Source organism: Postia placenta (genome assembly GCF_002117355.1).
Source record: "Postia placenta MAD-698-R-SB12 unplaced genomic scaffold POSPLAscaffold_16, whole genome shotgun sequence".
NCBI classification, from domain to species: domain Eukaryota; kingdom Fungi; phylum Basidiomycota; class Agaricomycetes; order Polyporales; family Adustoporiaceae; genus Rhodonia; species Rhodonia placenta.
In genome coordinates this window covers 472,075-488,196 of record NW_020169847.1, presented here as the reverse complement: position 1 = coordinate 488,196, position 16,122 = coordinate 472,075, and the positions used below count along the sequence as shown (strand labels likewise).

The 16,122-nt window shown below is 53.4% G+C and overlaps 5 protein-coding genes across 5 annotated transcripts; 3 read left to right on the top strand and 2 right to left on the bottom strand.

Moving 5' to 3' along the window:
* Positions 1–1,025: 1,025 nt before the first annotated feature.
* POSPLADRAFT_1155408 (hypothetical protein) lies at positions 1,026–3,244 on the top strand (the record flags this gene model as incomplete). Its single annotated transcript, XM_024486941.1, has 9 exons — positions 1,026–1,181; positions 1,234–1,347; positions 1,613–1,689; positions 1,828–1,880; positions 2,091–2,170; positions 2,228–2,426; positions 2,479–2,642; positions 2,984–3,032; positions 3,126–3,244. The coding sequence occupies 9 exons, from the start codon at positions 1,026–1,028 to the stop codon at positions 3,242–3,244; spliced, it is 1,011 nt and encodes a 336-aa protein (XP_024334761.1).
* Positions 3,245–3,654: 410 nt separating this feature from the next.
* Positions 3,655–5,660, bottom strand: POSPLADRAFT_1036552 (hypothetical protein; the record flags this gene model as incomplete). The annotated part of the gene is made up of 11 exons (XM_024477157.1): positions 3,655–4,050; positions 4,101–4,173; positions 4,230–4,387; positions 4,438–4,560; positions 4,613–4,663; positions 4,716–4,733; positions 4,784–4,914; positions 4,969–5,197; positions 5,250–5,285; positions 5,338–5,441; positions 5,501–5,660. The coding sequence occupies 11 exons, from the start codon at positions 5,658–5,660 to the stop codon at positions 3,655–3,657; spliced, it is 1,479 nt and encodes a 492-aa protein (XP_024334760.1).
* Positions 5,661–7,253: 1,593 nt separating this feature from the next.
* POSPLADRAFT_1076098 (hypothetical protein) lies at positions 7,254–9,193 on the top strand (the record flags this gene model as incomplete). The annotated part of the gene is made up of 4 exons (XM_024482888.1): positions 7,254–7,268; positions 7,320–8,014; positions 8,074–8,311; positions 8,371–9,193. 4 exons carry the CDS (start codon positions 7,254–7,256, stop codon positions 8,941–8,943), a joined length of 1,521 nt encoding a protein of 506 aa, XP_024334759.1. The 3' UTR covers positions 8,944–9,193.
* A 402-nt stretch (positions 9,194–9,595) lies between these two features.
* Positions 9,596–12,179, top strand: POSPLADRAFT_1076097 (hypothetical protein). The gene is made up of 15 exons (XM_024482887.1): positions 9,596–9,774; positions 9,866–9,912; positions 9,960–10,014; positions 10,068–10,148; positions 10,217–10,283; positions 10,349–10,416; positions 10,467–10,522; positions 10,576–10,677; positions 10,730–10,821; positions 10,871–10,933; positions 10,993–11,100; positions 11,159–11,306; positions 11,365–11,600; positions 11,657–11,841; positions 11,897–12,179. The coding sequence occupies exons 1-15, from the start codon at positions 9,649–9,651 to the stop codon at positions 12,089–12,091; spliced, it is 1,629 nt and encodes a 542-aa protein (XP_024334758.1). The 5' UTR covers positions 9,596–9,648; the 3' UTR covers positions 12,092–12,179.
* Positions 12,180–13,117: 938 nt separating this feature from the next.
* Positions 13,118–14,650, bottom strand: POSPLADRAFT_1155006 (hypothetical protein; the record flags this gene model as incomplete). Its single annotated transcript, XM_024486903.1, has 2 exons — positions 13,118–14,170; positions 14,216–14,650. 2 exons carry the CDS (start codon positions 14,648–14,650, stop codon positions 13,118–13,120), a joined length of 1,488 nt encoding a protein of 495 aa, XP_024334757.1.
* Positions 14,651–16,122: the final 1,472 nt, after the last annotated feature.

The window sequence follows — 16,122 nt, the reverse complement described above, 5'->3', positions numbered from 1 at the left end:
CAAGGTCCTGATACGAGGCGCCAATACGTGTTCTGTCTGCGTCGAGGACTGTCCAGCGCACTATCCATGCCACGTAACTCTGACACCACCACCATCATGAGACCCATTTGCCTTCCATAGGCGGTCGTCTCAGCGGCCGGAGAACACATATACAGACTTTTCTGCTGTCAGGTAGGATGCTAGGTCGTCTCGCATACATGTCTGCGCTCCGGTCGGGGCGCTGTACCGAAGCTATGCATATGTGTTGCTGTCTCAGACATGTTTCCTCAACGATGGCCTGATACATGTGGAACAAGAGCGCTGCTTGTAGTGCGATCGTTAAAGCTATTAGACTATTGCGTCGCTTCTATACTTGAAGTGCCGCCAGGGCCTTGCTCTAGCGAGCAAGGGATCCGTTGTAGAATCAATTTTGATGCATGCTCAGCGAATCTTGCATCGAGTGTGTTGTGTCTTGCAGCTTCAGCACATGGCCTCCAAAGGCTCATTATTGTTAAGGCTCTTTTCTATTCGTTTATCAATTCACAGCAACCTGTATATCCACGCTTCGATATCAATGACAACCTCTCCTGCTCACGCCACAAATCCTTCGCCACTGTCACTTCGTCTACTCTTATATCACCTCTCTAGAGTTGACTGCGCTTTCATCAAAACCCATAATCACCTTTCTGATTCCCATAGACATTGACGTGGTGCGCTTTGGAGTTTCATGTATTCTTGACGGAAGCTGATCCACGTACTTAGATGTCACAGCCGGAAGGAACCATAGACTCCTAAATCTTGCCAGATGTAAGTGCGACTGGCCAGACGAAGACTACGGAAGGCCATGAACATCCGCGACGTCTCGTGACGATGGTCGACAGCTGTTTCCTCAAACCCACAGTTCCCTTAAACCAAACCCCTACGAAATCCAACCTTGTCGATGCCGAAGTATATAAAGAGATGCTCATGGCGACCCTCATGAGACGTATGTCCCCGTTTTCGAAATATTCAGTCTGCAACTGTGCTCATTCGTCACAACTGGAATAATGAATTTGCAGATGGAGCCCGTTGCTCCCGCAGCGGTGAAGGAATATGACGTGATCATCGAGCAAATATACAAGAATGCGATGCTTGTCGACGCTCACATACTGCGCTTTGTCTGCGTGTACTCTGACCGCCTTGTGAAGAAAGCCCTTGCTGCTGTGCGTTGCTTGTGCTATCGACTCACACGTCTTGTACTGAGCTCTCAATCAGGTTGAGTTCGCAAAGCATTTGAAGGCGCTGAAGACCAAGGGAGAGGTATATGGCCACAAAGATCTGCAGATGATGGACAACCTTGCGGGCAACCTGAGGCATTTCGCAGCTGCGGTCTCTCAATTTGCACCTTGACCTGTCTTTTGTTGTTATGCCTCGCGGTCTAAGTGTCTGGTGACTCTTTCTTGTGCTCCCTTCCTTGTACTGCCTGCGGCGATTGTTCTATACCCTCAACAGCCCTATCATTCTGAAGGGGCTGACACTGCGGTATTGCTTTTTTGTTGTGGTCGCGCCCAATAGGAAGGAGGTCCGTTTATAGCAGTGAGAGCGCTTAAGCTAAAGTTGTGTCAGTTCTTGTCGACAAGCTCAGCTTTGATAGTCATACAAGCACTGTCTTGAGATAGGGATGCTGTGCAACTGGCCAACACGTTTCATTGACCGCAAAGGCGTTCTGTAGTACGTGGCTTCTTAGCGCTCGACTTTCTTTGTTGCATGCTCGTGTATGGCCTTCGAGATCGCTTGATCACCTCGTTGACCCGAATAGGTAACTCATGCTCGACGACAACACCTGTTTCTTGATGCCTCGCGTTGCAGCACAACTCGCATACATCATGTATACGGACGTTCTTCGCGCCACTTGGATAATGGTCAGTCTAGGAATACTACCGTGATTAGACTGCCATCACTCGCTTTGATTGCGCTTCAAAACCCGCCACGAGGAGGGACGAGCCACTGTGGCGTAGGTCAATGTCGACGCCCTTATAAAGGCTTGTATCCTTTATTGTGCCTCACATTTCCTCCATCTCCTGGTGCACACGCATCGGAAAGTGTGATCCCTCTGCTATTGACACTCACAGAGTTTGTACCACATATCCTCACCAACATGGCATCTGCGTTTAAGGCCAACCCACTGCGTGCTGCACCCAAAGCACATACGGTACGACCCACCAGTTTTGATCTGCTCCATGTGCATTGAGGAGCCTTGGCCATATAGTTTGCAGACGAGCCAAGGCGTGATGTTAGCCACTTACTCCGACAGGCGGTCGATGTTGAGAAGAGGCGCTACGCTTTCAACCGAGATGCCGCACAATTCAAGCCTCACGTTCCCAATATAGACGGGAGGGCGCCCAAAGCGGAGGATCTGCAGAAGGCGAGGGAGTACATCGAGCTGCTCATGGAGACGTGGATAAGACGTGCGTCCATCGGCCTGTTGCATAGACTGACTGATGTGCTGATCCGTCGCAGCTACCATTGCGATGTTGAGCACGGTACACGTCCCATCAGAAATAATGCAGGAGTATAACAGGTACTTCAAGGAACTGCGTGATTATACAAACATGACAGAGGCCAACCTGCCACATCTCACCTGCGCCCTTCCTCATAATGAGATTCAACTGATGCTCGTTCACGTGCGTCGCACGGGTTATTATGTTCTCCAGCCGCTACTGACATGTGGCATTGTAGATTGCCACCATCCGGTGCCAGGATGAGCTTTGTCACTGGACTGACAACCCGCAATATCTAATCGACCTGGGTTCTTTGCTTTCACTTATACATACTATGAAATGCACGGCTTATGCAGACCCATATGGACAATTCACACACTAGAGGAACCAGCTACTGGCCACGTCCCGTATTCGCTCTTATATATCTGTGTTTTCATGTAGCGTCGGCACTAATTTATACGAAGGTCACAAGGAGTCTGACAGTCTTCCGATAATAATGCCCCGAATGCCTTCGGCGATCACAGTGTACCACTGATATCGTAATCACTAAGCACTTGCCATCTCGGATCAGCGGTCAGTCATGGTATGTGTATTAGCCTGTAGCGTATCAACTCCGTCCTCTTGCTGTAGTTGCCAAGAAACTGTCCATGCACCTCTAATTCATAGATTGCTCTGTCAAACATCAGAGGGAGCGTCACGTCAATGGAAATCCTAGCCCTTTTGGGGTTGAACTCATGGAGAACAGAGTGACTACCACATTGAAGAAAGCGGCGGGCCTGTTTTGATGTCTCGATCGACAACGTTGTAATCCATTTGCATCACCAAGCAGAAACTTGGTCTTTGTGGGCCTGTACGACTTTGACGTCACGATCAACGATGTGGGTGACCTGTGACACAAAGCCTGGAACGTCCGGCGATTGAAGGCGATCAGCTCTCTCTTCCCGAGCCGACTCACGTTCGGAAGAGCCTCGACAGAGATAAACGCAATGAGCGGTTCCGCAAACGCACTTGCAGTGCGCAGGTATGTGCACAATTCGAGTAGGATAGTCCCATACCACATCCTTCAGATGCGCCATGACCATTAACGTGTTCATTACATAAAAAAGAGCTGTTGAAGGGCCGATTTCGTGAGGTGTACAGAGGAAGCGTGGTGTTGGATAGATTGAAGCAAATGGCTAGTGAGTCAGCTCTCCACTCAGAACTTCCATCCACCTGTAAGGCCCATGACATTGTCGGGATCGTACTGGGCCTTGATAGACTGTAGTCGTGATAGGTTGTCGTCATACATGCGAGATAATGGTGTGTCGTAAATGGCGTAATTGGGGTACAGCGGTGCATTGCTGACTGCTTGACCCTCGCTCACTGCCAGACTTGTCAAATAGCTTGCGCTAGTTTGCATGACGTTGTTGATGAGCGAGTCAGATGAGGAAGAGTTCCACGAATAGTATATGTTCATCGGTAAGATGGCGTTGGCGCGGATTGGCGGCCAGGCGGAGTCTGAGCCATGAGAGAATACGCTGGGAAGGAACGGCTCCACATCATAGCTGACAAAGAGTCCCGGGACATCTGATTCGAGCTGGGATGCCCAGTACTGTAGAGAAGTGAGTGAGAATATAAGCAGTTAGTCAGATCCAGTCCTACCAATGTCTCGTTCGCTACCGCGGCAAGTATAGAGGGCGTAATCTCGTACAAAGAGACGGTATTGAAGTATCCTCTGGACCCAGAGCGGTCATGGTACTGGCTTAAACATGAGGGGTAGACAAGACGAACCGAAGGCCAGCTGTGCCATTGCTAGGGTCCGACAAGATGAGGGACAAGAAGGAGCGCGTCGAGATATCCTGGCTCAAAGCCGGGATAGCCAGAAATTCGTCGAACATGCCATCCGGGGGAGTAGGCCCGTCGTAGAAAATACTAACCTCACCAATGGGCTAAAGGAAAGCAGTGAGTACCGCATCTCATACGTGCACTGCGCACCCACAGTGTTGGAGGCAAAATTGAACGTAGGGAGAATAGCAGCCTTCGCGTCCGTCACGTTGGCGTAGAAGTTCGCCGTTGCCGCAGCAATTGCATCAAATTGGTCCACGGCCTCTATGATCCCTCCCTTGATTACGATATAAGGCGACGCTGAAACCTCGATTATAGTATAGGCTTACCCAAACTTGACCCTGCGGGTATGCCTTCAGAGTGAATTGCGTCACAATACCCTGGGGTGGATTGTTAGCACATTTTGGCCAATCCCTCATGTGTGTCACTCACGAAGTTATTGAACCCGCCCTGGAAGTGATGTATGAGCTTAGCAGTGGTCCCTCGACAAAGTGTCTTACCTTCAATGCGAAGAACAAGTCAGGATTGGACGAAGCAGTGATGCTGCTGACCGTTCCGTTCGGGAGTACGAGCTGATACGCCGTCACGGTATCGACGGTGAGCCCATACTGATTTGATAGGAACGAGTAACCTTCGAGAAACGAGTTATCAGTGTGGATCGGGGCCTGGCTATACTTCGGCATACCTCCTCCCAGTGTTAAGCCAGCCACTCCTACCCCAGTCACTCGTCCACCAACTACATTGACCTCATAAGGCTCAAGTGCTGCGTAGACATCATCCCAGATCAAGCCAGCACCAATGTCTACCGTCTGCGAGCCCGAATTGTATGTCACGCCACTGAAACGTGCCATAGCAACCTGTACACCGGTAGTGGAAGAGAAGCCTGGATTAGATGCATGTCCACCACCCTTCACCTAGAGACAACAGCATGAGTATAGCATCGGCAGGGATGCAAGAAGTGCTTACCGCGAAAGGGGTCTGCGTGTTCCCCAATATTTGCAACTAGGTTCCCGATATGAGGCAAGTATGCAGATAATGTATGGGTATATCTTACTATCACTCCGACGTCTTCTGGAGTCCCGGGCTCGACAGAGCAGGCGGCTTCCTGTGAGCTGGTAGCCAAGTAATGCTCGACATCCACAGCGTAGGAAGAGTTTTCTGTCGCAATGGGAAATTTGTTAAGCGTAGCACAACAGAGGGATGTCGCACAGACTTACGGGGATAGTACACAGCAGATGCCGATGAAACAGCTTTGCTTATTTCCTGACAGACGGAGAGCGTGTCTCGTATCCGCCAATTCGAGACTTCCGCTGCAGAAGCAGTCTCACTGATGGCGAGCGACGAAAGAAGAGCACCGAATACAGCGGTAGCGAACATAGTGGCAGCCTCGCGCAATAAGAGTAGGATACAATAGCTGTGAGCGACCACGATCAGCGACACAGAGACAACACTGCAGGAATAATATTTATACGCACTCAAGGGCACAGCCGCGCCGCGTACGGCAACCTGGTCTCGATCCTCCGCTCTAGGCACAGGAGTAGGGCAACATATTGAAACAAGATAATGATATCAAAGTCATCACGACGTCGAACACCCACGCCTGAATGACGCTCCGATGTGGATTAAGGAGGATACGGCGAAGTCTTTAGAGGATTGTTTTGGGAAGGCATAGACTTCTGGACGACATGAGAGTAGACGACCTTGAGAAAGATATCTATCTAGGCCTATCAAGGACCCCGTAGACGATGGAAGTATGGTAGAGCTGGAGAGCGGTGCTTGCTCACGACCGCACTGAGTTACACACCCGTGCCTTGCCATCAACGTCACGATCGACACGAATGATTAAACTTGCTTATTCTAGTCGCGTCTCCGTGATAGACCTGACAAGCGGATATCCTCCGCCGGGATGTCCACATGAGTTGTCAAGCGACCAGGCTGTACAGTTTGTAATGCAAACGGAAATGGCCAGTCCATCAAATCGCTTGCACCCGGCGAGGCCATAAGGCTTTGAGTCACCGTGATGTAAGTTTCATGTTCACGCGTGACCGTCTTCATGTTTTGCTGCTGTAGCCCACACGACAATACTAGAGGTAGCCTCACCTGCAAAGGCGGCCGGGATTCTATGCGAAATACGTGCCTGGCAGTGGCATCAGAGTCGCTGAGAGCATCCAAAAAAAACTCAGAACACGTACAGAGATCTGATTGCGATGCCCAACATCCACCAAGGAGGCGATCACAACGTTTTGGATCTGCTGTTCCCCGCAAGCAAATCCCCAGACACCATGATCATCACCATCATCTGCACATTTGCATCCTCTTAAGAGCTACAGCAATAAATGCTCTTCAGGTGCAGCGACTCTAATCTACAGATGAATGTAATGATAGGCCGTGGAAGTAGTATGCCCGTAAAATGTATCCAAGCTCACGCTGTCCGCAGATTGATCCCGCCAAGTCTTCAGCGGTGTCGACAAGTCGGATTCAGACGATGAAGTACCAAGTACGCAGCTCACGAATCACAACTGTGGGAGCAGTTTCACTAGCGCCGGTCAGGATCGGGGCATTGTTATAGCCATATTTGGAAAATTGTTTTAGCCACCGGAAGCAATACTGAGTGCGAGTCTTTACAGACGAATTACAGACGACTGTCCCTAGTGCTTCAACTGCTCGAGGACTGATCATGGAAAGCGCTGAAGACTCGCTCGAATTCAAGGTGCTCTTCATCGATAATTTGGCGTGCCATCAGCGGCGTGCACTATTACGTGTGTATTATCCGCGCGCTTGCGATGCGGATATAAAGTGCCCAACGTTCAACTTGAGCTCTGAGGTTGGCCTGCTGTGTCACTGACTACTGGGCGCTGCACACTGTCTCTGTATCAGCGTGGTCTACTAGTAGCCCATTGTAACTCCTGGGAAAGGCATAGCATAGTGGAGCGGAAATTGTCCACGCTGACTGCAAGTTCCCGGATCGCTATGGCCCAGGCATGTGTACACCATTATGACCGAGACACCCTGAGCTGAGCTGAATATTTTCCTTAGCCCAGCTCGCAGCCCAACGCTGCACCCATTGGCATCGAATCGCCAGCAGGCCCACCGCCGCTTTTCGCGGGCCATCCCAGCTCGCCTGCGTTCACCATCGAGAGACCGAGCCTCTTCGCGCGTCCGTCCAAGATGACGCCTCTCCAAATCCGCAGACAAGAGCGGTGGAATGCGTCGTCGTACCCAAACCGTCCGCCGCTCATCGAGGGATCATCGAGCCGCATGGGCGAGGCACCCGACTCCTACGGGCTGCTGTCGACCCCGTCTCTTGCTATACTGCTAGAGCACAACGCCACGGCTAGTCTTTCCTCGTTTGCGACATCATGCACAGAGCCTCAAGCATCGCGGCGCATTACGATCCAGCAGCTGATAGAGCGGCAAGCGGAGAAACCCGCTCGCCGCGACGGGCTGTTGAAGTCAGAAGAGATGCAGTGCATGCTCTACTCGCTCTCCAAGCGTGCTGTGAAGGGCGCACGCGCCAACGTGCGCGCGAGCGTGAGGAAGCTGAAGCTGCTGGAGAAGGAGTGCACGTTGCTTTCGGAGGATGCATACGTGGGCCGTGCGGCGCGGCTCCGCGAGGAGCTCGCAAGTCGCAAGAAGTACCTGGATCGTGTGCTCAGGGATGCGCGGCAGGAAAGGGAGGGGATTATGCGATTGAAAGCGTTGGCTCGTGCACAGTCCGATGAGATCGAGTTGTGAGTCTTCCAAACCAGCTCAGGTCTCCACGCTCTAATCTCAGTGCAACATGCTGCAGGCGCTGCGCTCAAGCACCCACAGCACACGAGTTGTCTCTAGTACCCGCAGGAAAGACTTCACGCTGGGGAGTCTACCCACATGACGTTCTCGCCCAGGCTAGATTCTGGAGCGCCTACAAGACGTTTTGCGCTGGGAACGTTTCGGAGGATGGCAAGTCGCCGTTGCAATACGAAGGCCGCGTCATTGACCTCTATGTGCTCCACACCGTGGTCGCTGATCTGGGTGGAGCGGAAGCAGTGAGTCTCCGTGCATGACTGCTCGCAGGGAAGGGGGGGCTGACATAGGGCGCCGACAGGTCACTCGTCACGGCCTTTGGCCCTTCGTCGGCGGTAAGCTTGGCTTTTCGCAAGTCCCCGCAACCAGCCACACACCCGCCATATCAAGCCTCAGCTCGGCGCTATACGTATACAAGATCTACTGCGAGTACCTGGATGAGTACAATAAGCGCTCCGCGACGTCCGCTGATCTGGAGGACAAGGAGGGCGCTTATCACGCGCAGAACTGTCAATTGCAGAGTGATTTGGCCCCAGCTTCGCCATTCCATTGCCAGCCCAGCGGAGAAGCTGTCGTCGCGTCCGGTGGCGTCATGCCGTCTTTAGTTACAACAAATCGTGGAAGAACCTATCAATACCTTGCTCTCCTTCAGGTCATCGTTCTCATGGTATCGACATGCTTCTTTATACTCGCTTATCTCAAGACTGGGGAATCCTGGTTCCTACTCTGTGCAGCCATCGAAATGCTCATCGGGGTTCACAAGAAGAAACCCGTGCGGATGGCTATGCAAGCTGAGAGTGACGGTAGATGCACCGCAGAGAAAGGGTGGGGCGTTGAAGGGGACGTTGCGGTTGTAGCTGAGAAGAGCAAGTAGGGGGTAATGTTCAGTGCACGGCGTGTGCCTGGTCACACCAATTGTTGTCCGTCTATATTGATCGCGTGAACGCTTGCTTGTAGGCGACTCCCGTCTATCCACGCTCCTGTTGTGCACCTCTATGAACTACGCTCTGCATGGATCTGGCTCTATGTATTATCCGGGTAAAGACTCGTGTGCGCTGATCTCAGATCGACTTCGATCACCCGAGTCTGAATACATTGCAGGATCGCTTCACCAACCCAGCGAAGTTGTGTGCATATGTTTGATCACGATCACAAGTCCTCAGTGATCAGGCTGCGGTTCTATGCACCTGGAGTATCCAGCACCTTGAGTATTCAGTCGCTTTGAAGCACAGAGTTTAGATGCAACTTGAGCGCTAGCGAGATCATGGGTATTCCCCTCCATTACAGTTTGGCAACTCCTGCCGGCACTTTGTCTTACCGACAAGGTTCGTGAGGCCCACATCTGCTCACAATGACAGCGGCTGCAAATTTCAACACCGATACCCCACGGGTCTATCAGCCAGGCTTATCTTAGCGGAGACATACGCACATTGCGCGCCCCACGTCCGCTGGCGCGCGCGAGAAGACGAGCAGGAGATAAGAAGTACAGTGGGACTTCTCTGACCCCATCTGCCTTTCCTTCTTGTCTCCTGCAGTCGCGGTTCTTCTTGTCCTCGACGAACTGTCACGACCTGTAGTGATGTCGGATCTCGAAGCGAAGGGCCACGCTGGCGGTCGCCGCGCGGACATTGCTGTGGCAGATGAGGAGCTGCTGGCGAGCTTGGGCTACAAGCAGGAGTTTAAGAGAGAGTTCACAGGGCTAGAAGTAAGTGAAAATCCTGGTTGGACGATCAAACGTTGCTTCCGTGCAGGACTCCGCGAGTCGAGCAACGTGCTGATCTGTTCCCGATCGACAGACGTTTGGCATTGCGTTCAGCATCATTGGGCTGCTACCGTCCATCGCGTGAGTGCTTTCACGTGCGGCAGTAGGATCGACTGAGCATGGCTTAGGTCCGTCTTGTCCGACTCAATACCAAATGGAGGGGCCGCGGCGATGGTATGGGGCGTGAGTGCAATATCTCTCGATGACCATACCTCGATCTGATGCTGTCTTCGTAGTGGGCAGTGGCGAGCTTCTTCATCCTTCTTGTCGGGATGTCCATGGCGGAACTTGCCTCGGCAGCACCCACATCCGGCGGTGTAGGTCCAAGCTCGCCATGTGGCGTCATTCGGCTGGGCTGACCGCCTACGCCCACTGGGTTCTACAGCTTTACTTCTGGACCCACTCGTTGTCGTCTCCTCGATGGCGGAACCTCCTCGCGTGGATAGTCGGATGTATGTACCTCCACTGGCGTTCGTGTTCTCTTCTCAATGCTCACATGTCTTCTTGCCATGATCAGATGCGAACACGATCGGTTCAATTGCGTCCATCGCCTCAATCGACTGGGGATGCGCAGTGCAGATTATGGTGCGTGTCGTAGCTTTCGCCGCCTTCGTTGTTATCAACGAGCCCCGCAGGCCGCTGCCAGCATCGGATCTAACGAGAGCTTCTCCGCGACAAGTGGCCAGACATTGTACGTATTGGTCCTTACCCCTCATGCACCACAACATCATCTAAGAGTTGTAGTGCCGTATACACTGCGATCGTACTCTCACACGCGATAATCTGTTGTCTGGGCACCAAGGTCCTCGCACGTCTGCAGACTCTTTACGTTGTCCTGAACGTCCTGTGAGTGAATATGCTTCTCAATCGAGAAGTCTAGGTTGACTTTATTGGGTAGGCTCTGTCTGGCAGTGATTATTGCTCTCCCTGCGGCAACGCCCTCGGAGTACAGGAACAGCGCGGCATACGCGTTTGGCAACTTTGATAACAGTGCGTTTTATTTTGTTCGCCATCTGAACAGTATACTCACACGGACCAGTGAATGGCTGGACGAACGGCTATGCTTTCATTCTGAGCTTCCTTGCCCCATTGTGGACGATCTGTGCGTAAACCATCGCTTGCACCTGACGCGCTGGTGCTGACCTGATCCTCTTCCTACAGGCTCGTTCGATTCCAGTGTGCACATCAGCGAGGAAGCCTCAAACGCTGCCGTCGCCGTGCCCTGGGCAATCGTGTACGCCATCGGCATTGCCGGTGTGCTCGGCTGGGGTGAGTCGCGAGCTGCAGACCATGCTTCGATCGTCTGACAACCAACGGTGCCCCCAAGCGATCAACGTCGCGCTTGCCTTCTGCATGGGCACTGACCTCGACGCAATCATGGGAAGCTCCGTCGGACAGCCCATGGCACAGATCTTCTTCAACAGCTTCGGCCAAAAGGGCACGCTGGCAATCTGGGCGTTTGTTGTGCTGGTGCAGTGCGTTCCGCCGCCTGCCCGAATTACGTCCCACGCGCTGACAACGCATACTTCGCAGGTACATGATGGGCTCCAGCATGGTGCTCGCGGCGTCGAGGCAGAGCTTCGCCTTTGCCCGTGACGGCGCACTACCCTTCTCCAGCTGGCTGTATCGCATGAACGGCTTCACGGGCACGCCCGTGAACACCGTGTGGTTCACGTGCGGCTTCTCCATACTCCTCGGCCTGCTCGCGTTCGCGGGCGCACAGGCCATCAACGCCATCTTCTCCCTGTCGGTGGTCGCGCTCTACGTCGGTACGCCACATTCCGTTCCGTTCCCATCGCGGGCGTATGCTGACATGACACTCTAGCCTATGCCATCCCCATTGCTGCGCGGTTCCTCGGCAAGAACGACTTTGCGCCCGGTCCGTTCAATCTGGGCCGCTTCAGCGGCCCTGTGGCGTTCCTGGCGGTGGCCTGGATGACCTTCATGGGCATCGTGTTCCTTTTCCCGACCAGTCCCCAGACGGACACGGCCGACATGAACTACGCTATCGTGCGTTTCCGCGCGCGAACACATGACGACATTGATGCTTACCTTGGTTCTGTAGGTCGTGCTGGGCGGCGTGCTCGTGCTGTCCCTCGTCTGGTACTACTTCCCGAAATACGGGGGGGTACACTGGTTCACCGGGCCGGTGCACACAGTGGAGAAAACTGCGGCAAACTCGCGTCGCGGCTCGGTGGACTCCATGCGGAAACAGAGGGAGCAGGAAAAGCAGTTTTCGGTGTCCGAGGAGCCGCTATGACCATGTTCGTAGTCGGCTGGATTGTAATGTATAATATAGAGCGCCATCTTTTTGCAAAGCATGGAGCGAACTTCGCATCGGTTACCTATTGAAGCGGTGGAGAGTCGTTGGAGTGTCCCATCAGCCTCTCCCGAAGATGTCGTTGTGGCAGTCTTTGCGCCCGATTTCGATCTAGCCTGAGGCTGAATGCTATATGGCCTGAGAGTCAGCAGGTGTGCATACTTACTACATTTCGCTCGTTGCTTCAGTCTTGATGTCAATCTCAGCGTAGTACTTGACACTCACAGAATCAACGTCGGTGGGTTGCAAGTCTATGATCACTTGAAGCTCTATATTGTTCATGAACACCACAGGTTCTTGTAGCTTTCGTTCGAACATGCGAAAGCTCTGAATTTACCAGTATTTGCCAAAGTTCATTGCTGTCCATTAGGCGTTCTCGTACCATCTGACAATGCACAACTTTCAGGAATTGACGTAGGCAAGCCGTATGGGCTACGACTGCAGTACACTGGCCCATAAAAGCAGGCCAATAAGTTGGAGTACATCCTTTCTGGCTGCCGCCACTTCATCTCAACAAACTAGATCGATCATTGATCCGCACCGCGCGGCGTCGAAATATTGAACGTTCAGTAAGTAAGGCTTGACTTCAACAATTTTTGTAACATCTAGTACTACCGATGCACAGTTATCAACGAAGGACAACCGACCCCCGTGTTGTGTATGTACGACGTTCTCCTCAGAGGCGCATCAAGACGGGCGCGTCTCACAGCCGACTTCACCAGATATACAGGGATTTGCGATCGTTGGTCTTGCGGTCGAGCAGCCGTTCGATTGTTTATCGCGAGTCCAGGCTAGCCAGCGGCATGGCCTCAGTAACGACCGCCAGGCTCGTTTGCGTTACACAATGACGCGATCCACGCTTCGGGTGTCGTGGGCCGGGGGATCGACGGAAGACGTCAATCTTCACGTCCGTAGAGCACGTTGCAGCGGACTCAACAAACAGACATACAGGTTGTGGAGATGCGGTCATGACCGACCGCTAGCTTGCGCAGCCAAGGCCTTCCGTTCCATCTGCCTCGCGCCCTTGCCCGTCCGCCACCTCTCATTCACGGCCTCCACCAAGTCGCCTCTGGGCCGCTCTACCAGCGGCACATACCGCGCGCCGCGGCGAACCGTCCCCGCGCCCAGCGGGATACTCAGCACGCTCCCTGAAGGTACTGGTTGTACGCCCGGAGCGTCGATAGGGAAATACTGCGGTGGGGGTGCGTGATACGCCGCAACGGCACGCAAGAAATGCGCGTCCATCGCCGTCTGCACCACGGAGCGCTGGTGAAGTGCGTGCACGCTGTGGTACAGGTTGTTCGAGAGGTCGCGATGGCTCAGCGCCGCCCCTTCTGTGGGCAGAGGCCCGTCACCTGTGCGCCAGGAGACCGTGTCCTTATCATATGCGCACTCCCAGAGCATGAGCGGAAGTGGATCTGCCATCTGATACTCTGGTTTGCTCGGAATCACTTGAGGGAAGGGTTCGCCGGGACGACTGGGCGCGCGAGGTTGGGCAGCATCAACGTTGAGCAGCGCGTCAATGACGGAGGGGTGCTCGAGCTTTGTGCCGACGAGGAAAAGCACAGCCATGATGTGTCGCACCTGGTTGTAGAGAAACGCGGTGCCAATCAGGTCGAGAACATAGAGGGTACTGGCACCGTCGGCTTGCGCTGGGTTGAGGCGCGCGGAGAGAATCTTGCGCGCGAATGTCGTGAGCTGCTTGGAAGGATCGAGCTTGCACAGGTTGCGGAAGTCGTGCTCTCCAACGAGCCGATCCGCAGCATCTTGCATTGCCGCGAGGTCGAGGCCTTCTGGGCTAAAGAAATACTTGTAATGGCGATAGCGGCAAGAGAAGCGGGCGGAGAAGTCTGGCCCAACGGGGGACCAGGCGATGACACGGATGGTGGGGGGGAGGACATTGTTGAGCAGAGTTATGTAGCGCAGTTCATTCGTCGCCTGTGGTGTTGCTGGGCGCGCAGCGTTTGTAGGTGTTTCGTCCCATTCGCCCATGAGGGCAAGATCGCCTTCGAGACCAGTCTCGCTATCAACAATAGACGTCTCGCTGCTTAGTTGCTCTTCGACAGGGTGAACATCCATCACATTAGCGTCTTCGAGTGATGTCCGTACTCGCGCTTGCCCCAACGCGCTTCTGACCCACAAGCTGATGACTTGACCGGCAGCACTCACCCCTCGATCCGTCCGTCCGCACTTCTCCCATCCACATCCCTCAAATCCGGTGGCAGGGTCGATGAGTCGAGTATGCACCAGCGCATCAAACAGGACCGCCTCAACGGTCGGCAGCGTGGTAGGCGTTTTCTGGAACTCCAGGCCGGAGTAGTCTGCACCGTTGTAGGTGAACTTCAGCGCGATCTTCCGACGGGGATGCGCGGAGAAATCGAACACCTTCCGTTTGCAGAGAGGCTCCGCCGTTGGCTTGCGATGAGATTCCAGTTGGGACAGTCGTGTGATGAGAGCCTCGCGAGTCCAGCTTTCGTACGCCGATGGATGGGAAGACATAATTGCTCGACTTTTCCGTAGGAGTCGAAAGCTGGATCCACCGGGCATACACCCGTGTTGTACCTTCTTGAGTAATAACGATGTGTCTGTCGAGAGACTAATATCTTTCTCTAGGGAAGCGTTCGCAGAGCAGGGAAGGTGAAAACTGGAATCATGTGATTGCTGCCGACCGATTGAGGAGATTAATCTTCCGTAAACGGTAAGAGTGAGTTGACGCCATAGACGCCGACGCTACATTCGTCTATGACAGCCTGTGAGTCCTCCTACGTACAGCTCCCAGGATTAGTAGTATGATACTGTGTCAAGCGACAATTTTCGCTGGATTAAGCTTCAGGTGACAAGCACAGCGCAACAGATTGAAGAAGGGGCGCGGGGAGCTTGCTCACATAAGTTATGTATGTTGCAGTGGGTTCAATACTGATTTAAGCGGTCACATCATGCCCTTCGACGCCGCTCAGTCGCCGAGCGTCTGGCAAATAACCTTTCGTTCACTATCTTGACTCCGACCATATGCCCGAGTCCACGCTCAACATCTATTTCTGCTATACAGACGACCCGTGCAAGGTCACTTGGACTAGTTCGCGACTGTGGAGACCTTTGGAAGGACGAATGGAAGCACCATATTACCTCCCCGCTCGCCCAGGCTCTGCTGCTTCTCGCAACCCGTGGCCTCACTCGTAACCTATAATGGCCTTTGGCTGTCATAGAGCAGGGAACTACAAATGAGTGTTCCCGCGGAACCTTGCCAATACGGCCCCGAGGAGGCCATCCGAATAAGCGGCAGCATGACGACGCTTCCGACCGTAGAGACCGACGTGAAGTTGCCACTGCGGGACGCTGCACGAGCGTCTTAGTGCTCAACGCGACCACGAAGGCGGACGCCGATGCGGACATGCGGATGTGTATCAGCGGCTGACTCGGCTACCATTCGACTGATTCTTACGCCAGCTGAACCGTTAGCAACAACCACCCAGGATCAAAGCCCATAATTGTAACTTTGACTGACAATTTGCGCTCTTCATGACTTGTGCCGGTTACAAATGAACATGTTCTGCATCGTCAGCAACGTCGCGATACAAGCTCGGCTTGTATCTCGCGCCTATACTCATATTTCCAAACCGAAGTCTGCAGCTCGCTACGAGCTTGTATGGCAGTATCGCTAGACGCTCATGACGAGGTGCCATCGACCGACTCTGAGAATCGGCCAGGAACCAGACTGCTCCGGGTTGAACGCTGCGCGCCTGCGTCTTCGTACGTGACATGCTCAGATAGTTCATGCCGACTTATCTGTATTTCATTGATCGCCAACGAGGCTGGTCGAATGGAGAAACAACATGGTACACCAACGTCCGATCAGCCACGGTCTTGTGCTTCTTGCAGCTCGTGTTGCTCTTCGCGTGCTATTCTCGCCGGTACCTTACACTGGGCTGTCAAAATGTTCTTATGGAAGAACGTTCCAGGATGAAACCAGC